Genomic DNA, 17446 nt, shown 5'->3' on the forward strand with positions numbered 1-17446 from the left:
GGTAATAATAGTAATGATAGATAACATTTCTGAGCACTATGTGCCAATTATAACACAAAGTTCTTTACATGCATTATTTCACTTCACCCTTATGACTCTATAGAACTGTGATTACACTGAAGAAACAGAGGTTTGTATCATTAGTTTGCTATAGGCCAGGGAAGTGAGTTAACAAAGCTGTGACTTGAACCCAACATCTGGACTCTCAGAGCAATCACACACTATTCAACCATCCACCCATTCGTCCATCTATCCATCTGTCCATCCATCCATCCATCCATCCAATCACCCACACACCCATCGATCCAACATGAAATGTGTATTATTTGGAAAGACACAGTTATAACATATTGACGAAAGACACAGTCATAAGATGTGCACAAAAATACTTAAAAAACAGGATCTATTTTATCCACCTGAAACAAAAGGAACATGCTGTATCTTAAAATGTCAGATGTTAGACGTGAGATTATACATCCATACTGAACTGTAGAAACAATGAATAAATACAAGCAAAACCAAAAAAGCCAATGCAACTGACATCAACAAGAAATTCAATACTCCTTTGACATACAAAATATTCAGGGTATCTCTCAAAAGACAGTTTTTCCTTGAATTTTCCAAATAATTTGCAAAAATTAATTCAGGGAGTCTTCAGGAATAGCAAGCTTCCAAAACAAAACATGCATAGCACGCACACTTTTACCACTTTGAGTGGAAAGTTTATTGGCAATATTAAATTTCACCCTAGATAGGGTATGAGAATATTTTGATAAATCACAATTCATAATATATTAATGCCATGTGAGAATTTTGTTTCCCAAGTAAGAGCTTACATGGAACTTGGTCATTAAACCTTAAAGAAACCTTTCTTACATATCTATAGGCCTCAAATTGAAAATATCTATAAATGAATTTATAGATTTCTTTTTAGTTTAATTCCTGAGTATATAGGGCCAAAGCTTACATCCTTTATATAAACTTCTGCTTTGGGCTAAAACTGATATATCTTCACGTTGAGGTTTCATCTGAAATGCACAAAGTTGGCTGACTTACTTCAATATGAGTTTGTATGGCTATAAAATTGTGCCCTAACTCAAGCTATTTCTATGTTCACCTGAACCACACCCATGCTTAATTTTTTTTTTTTTTTTTTTTTGAGACAGTCTGTTGCCCAGAATGAAGTGCAGTGGTGCTATCTTGGCTTACTGCAACCTCTGTCTCCAGAGTTCAAGCGATTCTCCTGCCTCCTGAGTAGCTGGGATTACAGGTGTGTGCCACCACGCCTGGCTAATTTTTATATTTTTAGTAGAAATGGGGTTTCACCATGTTGGTCAACCTGATTTCGAACTCCTGACCTCATGATTCACCCGCCTCGGCCTCCCAAAGTGCTGGGATTACAGGTGTGAGCCACCGCGCCCAGCCACTTAATTCTTTATATTTCACATTCAACAAAAATGTGGAGGCTTATCATGTGCCACGTACTATGCTAGGTACTGGGGACACAAAACAACATGAAACATGGTCCCTATGCTGGAAAGAGTTACAGACTTGTGAAAGAGACCAACAGGTAAATACATCCTAAGAACTGGATAAGTGGCAAAATTGAAGCATAGAGACTCATAAGAAAGGTGTAGGGACTCATGACGAAGAGTGATTAACTCAGGGAAAGTCATTTCCTCTACAGAGCATCTCATTCATCCCTTCAACTGGCATTTTTTGGATTCTGAAGTATAAGGAGGTGTTTATAAGTAGAAAAGGCAAAAGAACATCATATGCAAATGCATGAAGCTCTGAAAGGGATTTCATGTTCGGGGACATGGTTGAACTATGTACAGAATGTTATGGAAGCACAAGGCATCAGTCAAGCACAGTGATTGCTTCTGCCTGGGGTGTCAAGGAGGGCATCAGAGAAGAGATGGCATGTGATCTACCTCCTGAACATAGCCATAAACTCTCTTTGTAAACGGATAATTCTTAAAGCCATTTTAGGTATAGTACAGATTAAGTGCTCAATCTCTTTAGTATAAAAGCAGTGAAAAAATTCCTGCATTGTTTCAGTCAAAGTATGAATGGAGTCAAATGTGTCTGAATTATTTGGTGAAAAACAATGAACTGTTCCCACATGCACAGTAGAGACAGTAGTTCAGGCTGCACTTACTGCAGTATCATACCCAGAATTGTAGTTACCCATATTGACTGGTCAATGTAATATATACAGTTTGAGGTCGGCTCTGAGGACACCGTTGTGGACACGCACAGCATTTGTCAATTACGAATGGAGAACCACCTCCCTCAGACCAGCAGTTCTCACAGTGTCCTCACCCTGTCTCTATTGTTAATGCCAAGTGAAACAAGGACATAATTCATATCCCAGTTGCCTTTCTTTTCATGTGTGGCATGATCAAAAGAATAATTATACAGAGAGGAATTCTGCAAAGACAAAAATTGCGTGTGATCCTCCTTACATAAGGACCTTAGTGTGTTGCTGGAAACTCTCTGATTCATTCTGGTGACTGGCAGCTTCAGGTTACAAGCAGAGAGGAGAGCCTTCATTAACATCTTTCTAGCCTCAAATATGGAGTCAGTGCTCAACACACAGATTTAGTCTTGACAAGTACATATCAGATTCAGACCATGCAAAAAATAAATAAATAAATAAATAAATAAATAAATAAATAAATAAATAAGCCTGCAGAAATAGTTTGATCACTCTAAGGAAAGAGAAAGAGGTACAGACAGCTCAATTAAGTGGCCCTAGAGAAAGAGTTTGGAGAATTTGCTAAGAATTCTGAGATAGGAGTTCAGTAGCCGAAAAAATGTCACTATGCTTTCAAGTTCCCATATACTCTTGCTTAACATCTCATATCCCCACCCCAACCCACAAGCGTAAAGCCTAGATCAGAAAGAAAAAGGTCAAGCTTCCTATGGGAAAAATGTAGCATTTTTTACTAGAGTGATAGATTAGCATCTGCTTTCCAATCAATTTTACCCTGTTTAAATACAACTTTGCCCATTTTGCAGATGCCCACTGCCACTGCCTCTGCCCCGTCCCTGCTAGGCAGAAAATGGTGAAGAAAAACACAGTCAGTATGGTTAGTCTCATTGGAAATTCTGAACCACTAACCTCAAATGGGCCATTGGTGCTACACCCATTCTAGCACATTCTTCTGGTTCCATTAACTCTTTCATTCTCCTGCATGACTATTTCACACCTTTTCCTCTCTCTTCTAAACCTCCAGCACCTGCTTCCCAATTCTTACTCCCAGTTACTGGATGAACTTTGATTCCTATTTCACTGAGAAAATAGAAGCAATCAGCCCACCAACAACCTTCCACCAACACACCTGACCACTTAACTGATATTTATACCCACCTTCACCAATATGGTAGTCACTTCTATTGAATACTTGAAAACCGGCTAGTTCAAATTGAAATGTGCTGTTAGTGTAAAATGTACTGGATTTTGAAAATTAAATTTTCCTATTAGTGGTTTTATATTCACTAAATATTTTAATAGTAATTTGTACATATTAGGTTAAATAAAATCATTAAAATTAATTTCACTTGTTTCTTTTACTTTTTTTTTGAGACAGAGTCTTGCTCTGTTGCCCAGGCAACAGAGTGCAGTGGCGATCTTGGCTCACTGCAACCTCCACCTCCTACATTCAAGTGATTTTCTTGCCTCAGCCTCCCGAGTAGCTGGGACTACAGGCACCCACCACCATGCCTAGCTAATTTTGTATTTTTAGTAGAGACAGGGTTTCATCATGTTGGCCAGACTAGTCTCCAACTCCTGACCTCAAGTGATCCATCCACCTTGGCCTCCCAAAGTGCTGAGATTACAGGTGTGAGCCACCACACCCAGCCTGTTTTACTTTTTAATGTGGCTACTAGAAAATTTAAATTGTCTGTGTGGCTCACATTACATTTAATTGGACAGGGCTACTTTATTCTCTGATATTACTATGCTCTTATTGGAGATTAAACCACCTTCTCCCTATGCATTAGAACCCCCTCTTCTTTCCCTCTCAGAGACTTCACCCCAGCAATTCTCCCTGCTTTCTCCTTTTTCATTGATTTCCCCCTCTAATTGGATCATTCTCATCTGCATACAAACATGCCACTGTATTTTCTATTTTGAAAATACAAAACAATTCTTGACTACATGTCATAGTTCAGTTCCCACCTCATTTCTTTATACTAGAACTCCTTAAAAATGTCTGTACTCACTGTCTCCAATTCTTCTCATTTCATTTCTTATGAGTCTACTCCAATCCCCACCACACCTACAAAATGGCTCCTGTTAAAGTGGTATGTGCCGCAACTAGCAGAAGCTGATTGTTAAATATTCAAGAACTTTGCAAGCTGATTGTTAAAATGTTTGTAGCTGGAAATTGACTATGATGGGAATATTTCCACAGGGAAATTTTGTAAACACTACAAATCAGGATTTTGCTGTTGTCACTGCTTTTCAGAGAGCCAGTTTACCAGGACACCACTGATTGAAAGTCACCAATGACTTTCACCTGACTCAGTGATCAATTACAGTCTTCAGCTTAACTAATTTATTGGCAGTATTTGACAATAAACTCTTCATCTGACAAACTCTTCCTCCTTCTTAAGTTCTTTCTTCACTAGCCTTTTGGGGCACCATTTTCTCTTATGTTCTCTCTCTCAGTTCTCCTCTGTCTCCTTTCTGCTTCCACTTCGTCTTTCTGACCTCTAAATATTGGAGAGTGTTAGCACTCTGTCCAAACACCTCTTCCTTTCTTCAGCTATACTTCTGCTCCAGGTGTTTACATTTAGCCTTCTAGCCTTAAATACACAAATGTACACTTTTAAGCCAGCCCTTGCCCATGAATGCCAGCTCACTTATTTCCCTGACTATTTGGCCTCTCTGCTTGGATGTCTAATAGGCATGTCAAACTAACATGTCCAAAATGAAACTTCTAATTCTCTCGCCTCTTCTTTCCCCAGTCACCAAACATGACACTCCAACAATATCCCCCCAGCTCAATAAATGGCAGTTCTAGCTGCACAAGTCACACATTTTGAGTGATCCTTGGTTCTGTTCTTTCTTTGACACCCTACATCCAATGCATTGGCACTACTCTTGGCTCTGTCTTTAAAATATATCTAAAATCCACACTTTTCCCCACTTTTACTGCTACTAGCTTGCTAGTAGCTAGTAACTAGCTCCAAGCAACCATCACTTCCAACTTGTGCAACTATACAAAAAACTTGCAACTTATCTCCATACAAGATCCAGAGTAAGCTTATAAAAATAAGTTAGATCTTCTTACACTTCTGCTTAAAACACTTTGCTGCCTGTCTTACTTAGAATAAAAGCAAATCTTATTGGTCTACACAGCCCTACAAGGTGTTCCTGTTACCTCTCAGAACTCATCTCCCACCACTCCCACCTAGTTTACTCTGGTCCTGCTAGAGCTTCCTTGCAATTTGACAAAGATGCTTCAGCTCAGAGGTTTTGCACTTGCTATTCCCTCTACCTGAGAACTCGTTATCCACATGGTTTCATGGCTCGCTCCCTTACTTCCTGCAGGCCCACTCTGCATGAAATTAATCCCCTCCATGGCACTTATCACCCTTTGGCACACTATAGTGTTACCTGTTTATGTGTTGACATCCATGTAGGCTTGGCAGACAAATTATCTGCTTTTCTTTTTCTTTAATTTAAAAAAATGTTTAAAATTTAAATTTTTTTAATTCTTAAAATTGTATTTTTTAAATTGACAAAAAATTGTACATGTTCATGAGTTACACAGTGATGTTTCAATACATCTAATGATAGTGCTCTGATCAAGGTAATTAGTACATCCATCATTTCAAACATTTGTCATTTATTTGTGTTGGGAACATACACTATCCACCTTCTAGCTAGGTGAAACAATATATTATTGTTTGCTATAGTCATCCTACAGTGCTAAAGAACACTAGAATTTATTCCTCCTATCGAGCTGTAATTTTGTATCATTTAATAAATATCTCCTTATCTCTTTATATCTAGCAGTTAGAAGAGTAGTGCTTGGCCCATAGTGAAAGCTCAGTAAATGTTGAATGGATGAATATATTGATGTCACACCAGCAGCTTTGGAGCATGAAGGAAGCTACTATCACCTTCTCTTCTGTGTAAAGGATTAAGTGACAGACACATTTTAAAATGACAAGTGTTCAATTTCTCTGCCAGGCTGTCCTTGCATACAGACTAAATAGGGAGGCGTTTTGGACTGGCAAAACAATTAAATATGTCTTGATTCAGGATTAATAGTAACTTATTTGGTGATAATGACGTTACAAACTCTTTTCTTAATATTTGTAAGAGGGGATTTCTCCATCTTGAAAGTCTCTTAATATCATACTTGGAGGACCTGCAGGAAGAACGATAATTGAAACTGAAAGTATCCCCTAGGACACTGGCCTTGGTTGATTTGTGGAGTGATGGTGAGGGGTGAGGGAGAAGAGGGCGCAATAAAACAAATGCCAAAGGTTTTAGCAATTTCATATCACTAGCAATAAAGTAGTCTTTACAATTACACACACCTAACACCTAATGATTGTTTCCACTCCGCCATCCCTCATTCTCTTCTGCCACTGATGTTACAAAAACACTGAGGCTAAAGTTACCCAGTGAAAATCATGTCCCGCAAAATGTTGTCTGTCTTTCACTAAAGATGGTAGAGTACAGGCGGGAGGCCTCCCATCCCCAGGATTTTCATGGAGGTAGATGTGTTTCAGATATCTGTAGCTAGAATTCAGAGCACATAATATGAATCACAGATGATTGGTAATCTACAGTACCATTTTTTTCTCTAAGGTATTGGGATAATTAGATAGATAGGCCTGAGTTTTAATTATCTCTTATAACATTTTTTATGGGAATGTGTTCTGTGAGATTCAAATTCTTGCTTTATAACTGAATTTTGGAAGACATACATTATATGTGTAAATTGGAAACTCTGGAAACTGCCTGTATCGTTATTAGTAGTAAGTAGTAGTATTAAATTAGAGTTCTAGCTAAACCCAAAAGGCAGGTATGTTTTAACCTTCTATGGTAGTGGGAACAATAAGCAGTGATTATCCCTTTTAATTTTCCAAACATTTTAGGAGGTGTTAGAGGTTCCATCCTGGTGGAGTTGGAGAAGCATCAATAGAAAAAGAGGCCCACAAATACAAACCCTTTTTGTTGTTTTTTTTTTTTTTTGAGACGGAGTCTCACTCTGTCACCCAGGCTGGAGTGCAGTGGTGCGATCTCAGCTCACTGTAACCTCCACCCCGAAGGTTGATGCCATTCTCCTGCCTCAGACTCCTGGGTAGCTGGGACTACAGGTGCCCACCACCATGCCCAGCTAATTTTTTTGTATTTTTAGTAGAGACGGGGTTTCACCGTGTTAGCCAGGATGATCTCGATCTCCTGACTTTGTGATCTGCTCGCCTCAGCCTCCCAAAGTGCTGGGATTACAGGCGTGAGCCACCACGCCTGGCCAATACAAGCCCTTTAAAAACCAGACAGAGTAGCAAAGACACTCCTGGTTGTATGATCTGGCTAATTTCCATTTTGTTCTCAATACTTTTTCCCATAAAATTATATTTGTTATGCTGTTGAGAAATATGTGCTTCTCTCTCTCTCTACACACACACACACACACACACACACACACACACCACATGCACAGATATATGCAATAGAAAATGAAGTCAACCAACATTATTGAGTTCTGAAAATGTACTACACGTTTTGCTGAGTTCTCTATATAAATAATATAACAGTGAATACCTTCTATATATGTGTCAAGTATTTCACATGCATTGTATCTAATCTTCACAATAATGAAAACAAACCCTTATGTGATGCTTTGTGCAAGGCGTTGTTCTCAGCCCTTTACCTTGACTAACTCTTTTTTTTTTTCCGACCTGGAGTCCCCCTCTGTTGCAAGGCTGGAGTGCAGTGGAGCAGCCTGGAGTGCAGTGGAGCAATCTCCACTCACTGCAGTTTCTGCCTCTCGGGTTCAAACAATTCTCCTGCCTCAGCCTCCCAAGTAGCTGGGACTACAGGCACAAGTCACCATGCCTGGCTAATTTTTGTATGTTTAGTAGAGACAGGGTTTCACCATGTTGGCCAGGATTGTCTCAACATGACAGGCTTATGAGGCAGGAGGCAGACGCTAACATCACTGCTATCTTCAGATGAGCCACCTGAGGCAAGAGAAGTTAGATGAAACTTGTCCAAGGTCATATCAGGTGTAAACAGCTCACCTAGGTTTTAAGCATAAGCAGTCTTGCTTCAGTTATGTTCTTACTCAGCCATATCTTGCTGCCTTTTACACAACAACCTATGAGGAAAGTATTTTAATTATCTCCATTGTCCTGATGAAGAACTGCATGAAGTCCCTTGCCTGGTTAAAGGGCATAATGGGATCCCATCTCAGGGTGCTGACATGAAAGTGTGGGTTCTCACAAAACAGCCTCCCACTATAATATCTTGTCTCTTTGAACAAATACTTAGTTTCACAAAGTCAAGTGGCATGCCTTAAAATTCGTTTGCATAATCCCCCCTTGCACAGAAATACCCAAGCCTCTGCATATAGTAGATACTCAACAGAGGAAAGAGATTCACACAGATTGATTTTGCATCATATGTAATTAAGAGCCAAAAAAAAAACCCTTCAACACCACAGCTTCCCTTTATTCTGAGAAAACTCCAAGGAAAACTGACTTTGATTTCCTAAATCATCTTTTGATTTACTCTAGTAGAGGAAAATCAATGCTAAAATAACTATTGAAAGCCATCTGAGATGTGCTGCTCTAACATGACGATGCCAAGGAATATAGACATTAAATTGATCTTGGAATCCAAGCTCCCCTTCCTTATCCAACACAAGACAAATTACAAAATCCACATGGAGGAGAAATCTTCCTATCTAGACTGCGGGACTTGTCATTTACTCAAAACAGAAATCTCCAATGCCATCTTGTTTACCAAGCAGCTAAGGTTGCTACTTCTGTACTCAAGTGAGCGCTGCCTCTTTGTAATATTGATTGCTGGGATTGTTGCTGGTAGTACACTGACAGAGATCGACCACTAAAATCTTCTGAGGCACATTTATCTTTCTCCGTATTGAGAGAGAAACCCCATTTTCCTCAAGAAAAGGCGAAGCTGTTCCAGCACGTTTTAAATGATTCATATTATCTGACAAGGGAAAGGTAAATTCTCTCCCAGGATTTAGGGTATAATTCTCAGCCATCTGAGAATTCTGTTTATCTCACCTTGTCTCCTTGCTCAGAGAATCACAAATAGATGGAAACATCTAATGCCAAGGCATCTAAAAGCTCCAGCATGGGATACTGTGACTGCTCCAGATAGATTTTCTCCATGAAAACCAAAGTTTATGGTTAATCACCCTGTCCCCTTCTCATTATGGCACTATCAGACATATTTAAGGAAGTGCTAAGAAGTCTTTGCAAAGGTATATAAGAATAAATATGATACACCGATGGTATCACTTACACTTTTTTTAAAGATAAGAATTTGTGAGACTTCTGGGGGATTTTTGACAGGTCCTATTAGGGTTATTTTAAAACACACAGAGGAAAGTGATTTGATGTTAAGCAGTGGCAAATCTACACAAAAACAAAAATAGTCATCGGAGACTTTCACTCAATATAAAGTTCTACCAAACCTATGCAAATAATAATCGCATTTTCTAGAAAGAGTTCTAAAGTAAGTCACACATACAAACCTCAGTAGCAGCACAAAACATCCTTTGTTGCCGGACGTGAGAAAAACACACTCGCTTCTAAAAAAAGCCATAGGAAGGAAGTGGAAGAACCTCAGGGGCGAGTGGGAGTGCGAAAGGAATGTTGCAGCTCTTTTTTTTTTTTTTTTTTTAAAACATGTAAGCTTGCTCTGGCTCTTAATAGTAGGGCTAGTAGTTCAAGAAAGTGAAGTTAAATCTTTGGGATCTTTTTTACCTATTCTTATAAGGGTACTATCAGCCAAATAAGTTTGAAAATCATGACAGAAGTACATTGATATTCTGGCTTTACATTGCCCCACACTAAAAAAAAAAAAAAAACAAACAAACAAACAAAAAAACTTTTAAAAAGCAAAATCAAAAGAACTAAAACACCTGCATAAGAGTCGAATTTCACACATCTCAAAACAACCAAGACTGCCAAAATAAAAATTAAAAGTCATTCCAGAGCAAAGATGCGTAAGCAAAGCAATGTGCTGAAATTTTTGCAATGTAACAAAATGGAATATATTTGGAATATATTTGTCAGAGGCAGAGGATAAACTGAGGGCTCCCTTTTTTTTTTTTTTTTTTTTGAGACAGAGTCTCACTGTGTCACCTAAGCTGGAGCGCATGGTGCAATCACAGCTGACTACAGCCTCTCCCAGGCTCAAGTGATTCTCCCACCTCAGCATCCCAAGTAGCTGGGACTACAGGCGAGTGCCACCACACCCAGCTAAAATTTTTTTGGTTTTTTTTTTTTGAGACGGAGTCTGGCTGTGTCGCCCAGGCTGGAGTGCAGTGGCCGGATCTCAGCTCACTGCAAGCTCTGCCTCCCGGGTTCACGCCATTCTCCTGCCTCAGCCTCCCAAGTAGCTGGGACTACAGGTGCCCGCCACCTCACCCAGCTAGTTTTTTTGTATTTTTTAGTAGAGACGGGGTTTCACCGTGTTAGCCAGGATGGTCTCGATCTCCTGACCTTGTGATCCACCCGTCTCGGCCTCCCAAAGTGCTGGGATTACAGGCTTGAGCCACCGCGCCCGGCTTTTGGTATTTTTTTTAGAGACCTGTTTCCCCAAGTTGCCCATGCTGGTCCGGAACTCCTGGGCTCAAGTGATCCGCCCACCGCCCGCCATGACCTCCCAAAGTGCTGGGATTACAGGCGCAAGTTACCACACCCAGTCTGAGGGCTCTTTTGAAAACACAAATATGATCATGTCACTTCCCTGCATAAAATCCTTTAATACCTTCTCACTGTGTTAAGGATAAAGACAAAATTATCAATATGGCTTACAAAACTCTTCATGAACTGTTCGTTGTGTAACTGTCAAGCATCATGTTAGAGCTCATATTGACTGAATGCTGATTACTGACTGAGCATAGAAACTATTTCAGTGAATCTTGTTACAACATTTTCAGGTGTTATCCCCATTTTACAGAAGAGGAACTGGGAAGTTGAGTTACTTGCCTAAGATTATAAACTACAAAGTGGTTATGTCAAACACTGTTGAGGAAATTCCCAATCCCCTCTCACTTGCTTTCTCCATTGTTAGGGCTGGAAGATCTATGTTCTCACATTCACATTTTCCCTGGTTATTTGGGTTGTGTTCTGGCCTATGACATACAGGTAGAATTCCAACAGAAGATTTCTGAGAAGCTTTGAACTTTTCTGATAAACTAACCTGACATTGCACATCTTCTCCCTTCTTCCTCAATGCGCCATTGTGCCTGGGGCTGCAGCTGCCATTTCCACGTGAGGGAATGACAAAGCCACAGGCTATGGATATAGAGCAGAAGACAGAAAGAACCTGGATCTGTGATGACCTCATCAAGCCCTGCACCAACCCTGGACTGCTTATTGCTTATTGTCGGACTTTTTGTTTTGTGGAGATAATTTCCCCTCTTTTTTTCTTTTTTTTTGAGACGGAGTTTCACTCTTGTCGCCCAGGCTTCAGTGCAATGGCGCGACCTCGGCTTACTACAACCTCTGCCTCCCGGGTTCTAGCGATTCTCCTGCCTCAGCTTCCCGAGTAGCTGGGATTACAAGCGCCCCCCACCACGATGGGCTAATTTTTGTATTTTTAGTAGAGACGGGGTTTCACCACTTTGGCCAGGCTAGTCTCGAACTCCTGATCTCAGGTGATCCACCCGCCTCGGCCTCCCAAAGTAGTGGGATTACAGGTATGAGCCACTGCACCTGGCCAATTTCCCCTTTTTATATGAACCTCAGTAAGGTAGGCTTTCTGTTTTTGGATGCCACAAAAAAAAAAAAAAAATTCTTAACTGATACAGCTATGACGTTAGGATTCCAACTGGAAACTCTGATTTCAGAGCCCTTGAGCTGAATTCCATTCCTCCCTGTTTCACTCTTACTTTTGTGCTCTTTGCTATGGCCACACTGATCTTGAAGTTCCCCAAAATGACCACATTTCTTTCTGCCCCACAGCCTTTGCTTTTCCCTCTGCCTGAGGAATCTTCTACTTATCATTCAGATCTCAGCTTAAATACTGAGATACTTAGCCATCTCAGTATTAAATGGAACTTAAATATTTCCCCCTATACATGGGTTCACAGAAACCTGTATTTATCCTCTGAGCCTTATCACAATCACAAACAAATAAGAACTTAGTACTTGTCTTCCCATGTTACATGGTAAGTTCATGAGGTTAGGAACTGTGCTTCTGGTTGTACATAGTAGGCAGTCAGTAAACAGTTATTACATTAATGAATCAATACAGGCATTCCTCATCCACGGTTAATTTTTGAGCTAGACAGACAAAGATAGGAAGTTACTTATTTTACACATCTGAAGCCACATGAGTATGTCAGGCTGCAACACATCTTGTTTGACTCTATTAAATGCCATAAATATCTCAACAGAAAGAAAGGAAAAACCCTACAATCCAGAAGCAGGCTGTGAAGACAGAGGACATGCCAGTAAGAAAAAAATGAATACTTTGGGTAGTAGCAATCTCAGAACTAGAAAAGTGCTACAAGAAGAAAACCGCCAGTGGCAAGACAGGAACTACATTGAAAACAGGGATTACCTTGTAAAAATACAGTTTCCAGCAGACCAAATATAGGCACAATGTTTCTGTGATCCCAACTTTTGCATTCAGCATTTTGAGAGGTTTTTCTGTGTGAAAGCATTTCCAATTTTATAGTAGAGTTGTAGAAAAATGTTGCAACTTATATAAACTTTGTTTTATTGCCAAATTTCCTGTAGCCCATCCACTCCATGAAGCAAGAGATAACTGGTGTGCATCATCTTTTTAAAATCACAGCTCTGGAGCTGCACTATTGGAACACTCTCTTGTCACCCTGCAACCAATCCTTTCATACTTCTTTCTCCTCCATTGGACTGTAAGTTCTTGAAAGTGGGAATCTTCTGACTCCAATTTTTTAATACTGAGCACAGTGCTGGTACAGTATATGAACTCACTATATCTTGTTACTATAAATGAATAAACAAAATGCATAGGCATGTTAGGCATTTAGTAAATACACGTCAAATTGAATCTTTGATACACGACTTGGAATTACTTCCCTTTCAAGGTATTTGTTCAGTGAGCATAATTATAGAGTCCACAGTCTAAGAAAGTCTTCATTATAGAGGAAAACTAAAAAAGAACCCTTGGCTTTTCAAGACAATATGCCTTGATGGCAACCCCCTTTTTATCACGCACATATTTCATGCACAAGGACAACTTAAAACTTGAAATGAAAAAAAAAAAAAAACAAAAACCTGTATATTTCTTGGCTCACCAGTGCTGCCGATTTCTGGTATTCTCTCTTTAATGTGTATCCTGGGGGTGATGGGAAGAAGAGGAGAGACAAGAAGGACAACTAGTAACAGAAAGGAAAAGAATGAATTGGGAAGAGGAGCAAAGAGGACGGTGAGGACTGGAATAACAGATATAAAGAATAAAGTCTGATTCCTTTCTGTTTCCTGCAATCTGTCATTGCTCCTGTCTCTGATAAAAGTGCCTACAGATTTGCTTACTTGATCCTAATTTTATGGCCTGTTCAAATATTAAAACTTCCTTTTAAATAAATTAATTTGAAACTAAATGCCTTTAGTTTTTACAATGATAGGTTTGTGGCTTTTGACATCTTTTGGTCCTATTCATCAAAATCATTTGCAAAGTCCAAAGTAGAGCAGAGTAGCTTTAACAACACCCATGGAGGATGAATAGAATACATTTTCATATTTACCGAAAGTGAAACTTACAAGCATATATTATCTTCTGCCTACCTTGTAAATGTCCCATGTTTTCATTTACATATTGTACCAATTAATATTTCTTGGTACTAATCAGAGTGGAATCCAGTCCTGACATGGGAGAAAACTACGACCAAAAACATGAGCAACAAGAAAAAAATGTTTGTTTCAAGTACGTGGATTATATTTTCTAGGGCCTTAAAAAAAGAATGAAACTGAAAGAGGCAGCTTGAAGAAGCTTACACGTGTTTAAAACCCACATCCTGTTGTTATCCACTGCCCTGGCACAGAGGAGCTGGGAGGTGAACGTCCTCATTAGGGTCCCTATTAGCTGTGATTTGCAATGGCCTTCTCCAAAGAAGAAAATCACATTTACCCGCTGGACAATGGCCCAGGTATCACCATTGATGGGAACCATATATGGAGTAAACATCTAAGCCCAAGAATACAGTGGTCTAAGCCAGTGGGCTTAGAAGTTGCAAGATCCTCCATGCTTCATTCCAGCCACTATCAGCAGATTCTAAATCACCCATGAGCAGAGGCGCCCATCTGCCTAAGGCATAAATGAAATTATAACAACAGTGAGCGAGCCAATGGGAGTCAGCCAGTAAGCCTACGAGCAGCATGAAGTACTCAGACGTTTGTTCCTTTTTTATTTATTTGGTTAAAATACATGTGTTTTTGCTTCAGGCAGATGTTGGTATCCCAGCCTTTTATACAGGAAGCTGTAGAAGGGAGAAGACTTTCTGGGTGGGAGCAACTTACTGTGGAGGCCAAATGGCATTTTTTGTAGGCCCCGAGATTTTTTAAGAAAACTCTTCTGTTCAGAACTCTTTCAAAGGGTGAAGACAAACTTAACAACTTTATACTATAATAAAAATAATTACAGAGTGTTGCTTTAAACTTGTATCTTGAAGTTCCTCCTTTAGGTTACTCTGCTTAACAACCACAGACTCTTCCTAATGGCTTATTTGCCGTTTCAATTTTCTAAGTGAAGGCCAGCCCCCTTCAAGATGTTCTACCAACTCAGTCCTATTCTCTCCAGATTTTTTTTTTCTTCTTCTTCTGAAAAGCATGTGTTGATAGACTACGGGGAACAGACCAAGAATTATTTTTTAGCCAGTATTTTCCCCTTGCAACTGTAAGTCAGCCTTCCTCAGAAGGAAAGGTGGGAAAAGTGATTCTAATGTGCTTCGCTCCAATGCTTCCATCTCAATAACCCTTTAAAGTGAAAACTGTGGAGAGTGAAGTGAAAAACTTCTCTCCATCTGGAAGCATTTATACAGAGAGGTGTCTTTAGCTTAGTTGTTTGTCTAGAATTTCCATTTATGAACCGACTTGCCTTTCTCCTGTGGGTATGCTGAAGAAAACTGTTTGCAAAATCCATTGTATGTAATAATCCAGAGGCTCCTTCAAACTCAATCAGGCTGGAAAGGCTAAACATGACTCATAGGATTCCTTCAACAAACACAAAGTAAGTCAGAAGTCAAGGAGAGACTCGTCTAGATGTGGACCAGCTTACCTAGCAAGTCAGGGAATTGTCATCAAACCAGTTTCCGGCTTGCAAGACCTTGACTCCTTTCAGTAAAGTTGTCAATTCTTCTTTTTCTGAACAATCTCAATGTGAATGACAGGGCCTGACTCTAGCGGAAGGTGTCTTTAATCTTTTTATGGTTCAGTATAAAGGTTACTTTAAGAAAAGCCTTGGGATATGCTTTCAAGATACCTACTTGTGATTTTTTTTTTTTTTTTAAGCATCAGTATGTCCTGTTCTGATTCAGTCATTGTTCTTTCAAACAGGCTGGGAGGAAAGGTTCTTGGACATCCACAGAGAAAACTTATTCAATAAAACATTTTATAATCCTAGGAACACCTGTGCCACCTTCCTAAGGGCTAGTCAGTTCAAGGACTTCCTAAAAATGAAGGTTGGACTGTGCGAATGCCTGAGTGTGTGGGAGTGGAGTCACTCTGTGTGGTGGTGGGGGATGGGGTGGGAGGAAGCAAAGCGGCAGAGTCTAGAAGGATGGTGGTACAGCAGAAGAAAAAAGAAGAATGTCTGTATCTAGAGTGGCCCCATGAGACCCAGTAGGTACTCAGGTGACACTGGAATAACAGGAGTTCCTTCTAAACCCAAGAGAGCAGCAGACACTCCGTCATGCCACACCCTTCTCAACTGTCTTATCCCTTGGCCATCTCCTTTTTAGAAGCTAAAACAATACATTTTTTCCTCAGAGATCTTGTTCTTGGAATGGAGGTGCAGCATAGTTCCAGCCAATAAGATGGACATCTGATAGGAGAGGGGTGTGCTTTTTGAGACACTTTCAACTTTTTCTGATAAAAGGAACACCTGGGCTGCCCTCCCTCTAGCCTGCCAATGTGATACCTGGAGTTTAAGACTATGAGAGAAAGGCCGAGAGAATCACAGACAAACTGACCCTGAGCCATATATTATTGAGTCACTAAACTAATATCCATAATGACCTAGATCAATAAATGTTGTAGTGTGTGTCGGGGGGGGGGGGATCCCTATTTGTAATCACTTTATTTCTTACACTGTTAGTTAGTTTTCTGTTATTTGCAGGCGAAAAAATAATTCATAATTGATTCAGCAGAGGAGGCAGATCAAATGAGTAGCTATCTACTCTTAGAAAGGTTTTTTTGGCTGGGTGCGGTGGCTCATGCCTGTAGTCCCAGCACTTTGGGAGGCCGAGGCGGGCGGATCACGAGGTCAGCAGATTGAGACCATCTTGGCTAACAAGGTGAAACCCTGTCTCTACTAAAATTACAAAAAATTATCAGGGCGTGGTGGTGGGCGCCTGCAGTCCCAGCTATTCGGGAGGCTGAGGCAGGAGAATGGTGTGAACCTGGGAGGCGGAGCTTGTAGTGAGGCGAGATCGCACCACTGCACTCCAGCGTGGGCAACAGGCAACAGAGTGAGGCGCCGTCTCAAAAAACAAAGAAAAAAAAAAGTTGTTTTTGTTTGTTTGTTTTTATTTTGAGGAGAAGGTAGCTTTGAAAAACCTGAGTGAAACTAAATATTCTTCTAAGGATAAAACCAATATAGCATATCATGGAGCCTCATAATTTATTTCAAATTTTATGCCTGAAACAACTTACCATCATTACTCTATGCTATGGTTTGAATGACTCCAAAACTCATGTTGGAACTTAATCTCCATTCTGGCAGTATTGACAGGTGGCGAGTTTAAGAGGTGATTGGATCATGAAGGCCCTGTCCTCATAAATGGATTAATCCATTCATGGATTAATGGGTTATGATGGGAGGGGAACTGGAGGCTTTATAAAAGGACGAGAGACCTGAGTGAGCACATTAGCACGCTCAGCCCCCTCTGCCACGTGATGCCCTGTGTCACAGAGTCCCCACCACCAAGAAGGCTATCAACAGATGCAGCCCTCAGCCTTGGACCTCTCAGCCTTCATAACTGTAAGAAATAAATTCCTTTTCTTT

General features: G+C 40.1%; 1 protein-coding gene across 4 annotated transcripts in view; it reads right to left on the reverse strand.

Annotated features, from left to right (window-relative positions):
- MAML2 (mastermind like transcriptional coactivator 2) overlaps window positions 1–17446 on the reverse strand; it is a 368844-nt gene that overhangs the window by 268612 nt on the left and 82786 nt on the right. The window contains exon 1 of one of the 4 annotated variants that reach the window (XM_023225666.2): window positions 14011–16636. The exons of the other annotated variants lie outside the window; for them this stretch is intronic. Within the exon in view, the coding sequence (XP_023081434.1) occupies window positions 14011–14034 (24 nt within the window). The 5' untranslated portion in view covers window positions 14035–16636. Of the gene's footprint in view, window positions 1–14010; window positions 16637–17446 lie in introns of those variants that run through there. 4 annotated transcript variants of the gene reach the window in all.

This window comes from Piliocolobus tephrosceles, chromosome 13, assembly GCF_002776525.5.
Source record: "Piliocolobus tephrosceles isolate RC106 chromosome 13, ASM277652v3, whole genome shotgun sequence".
Classification (NCBI taxonomy): domain Eukaryota; kingdom Metazoa; phylum Chordata; class Mammalia; order Primates; family Cercopithecidae; genus Piliocolobus; species Piliocolobus tephrosceles.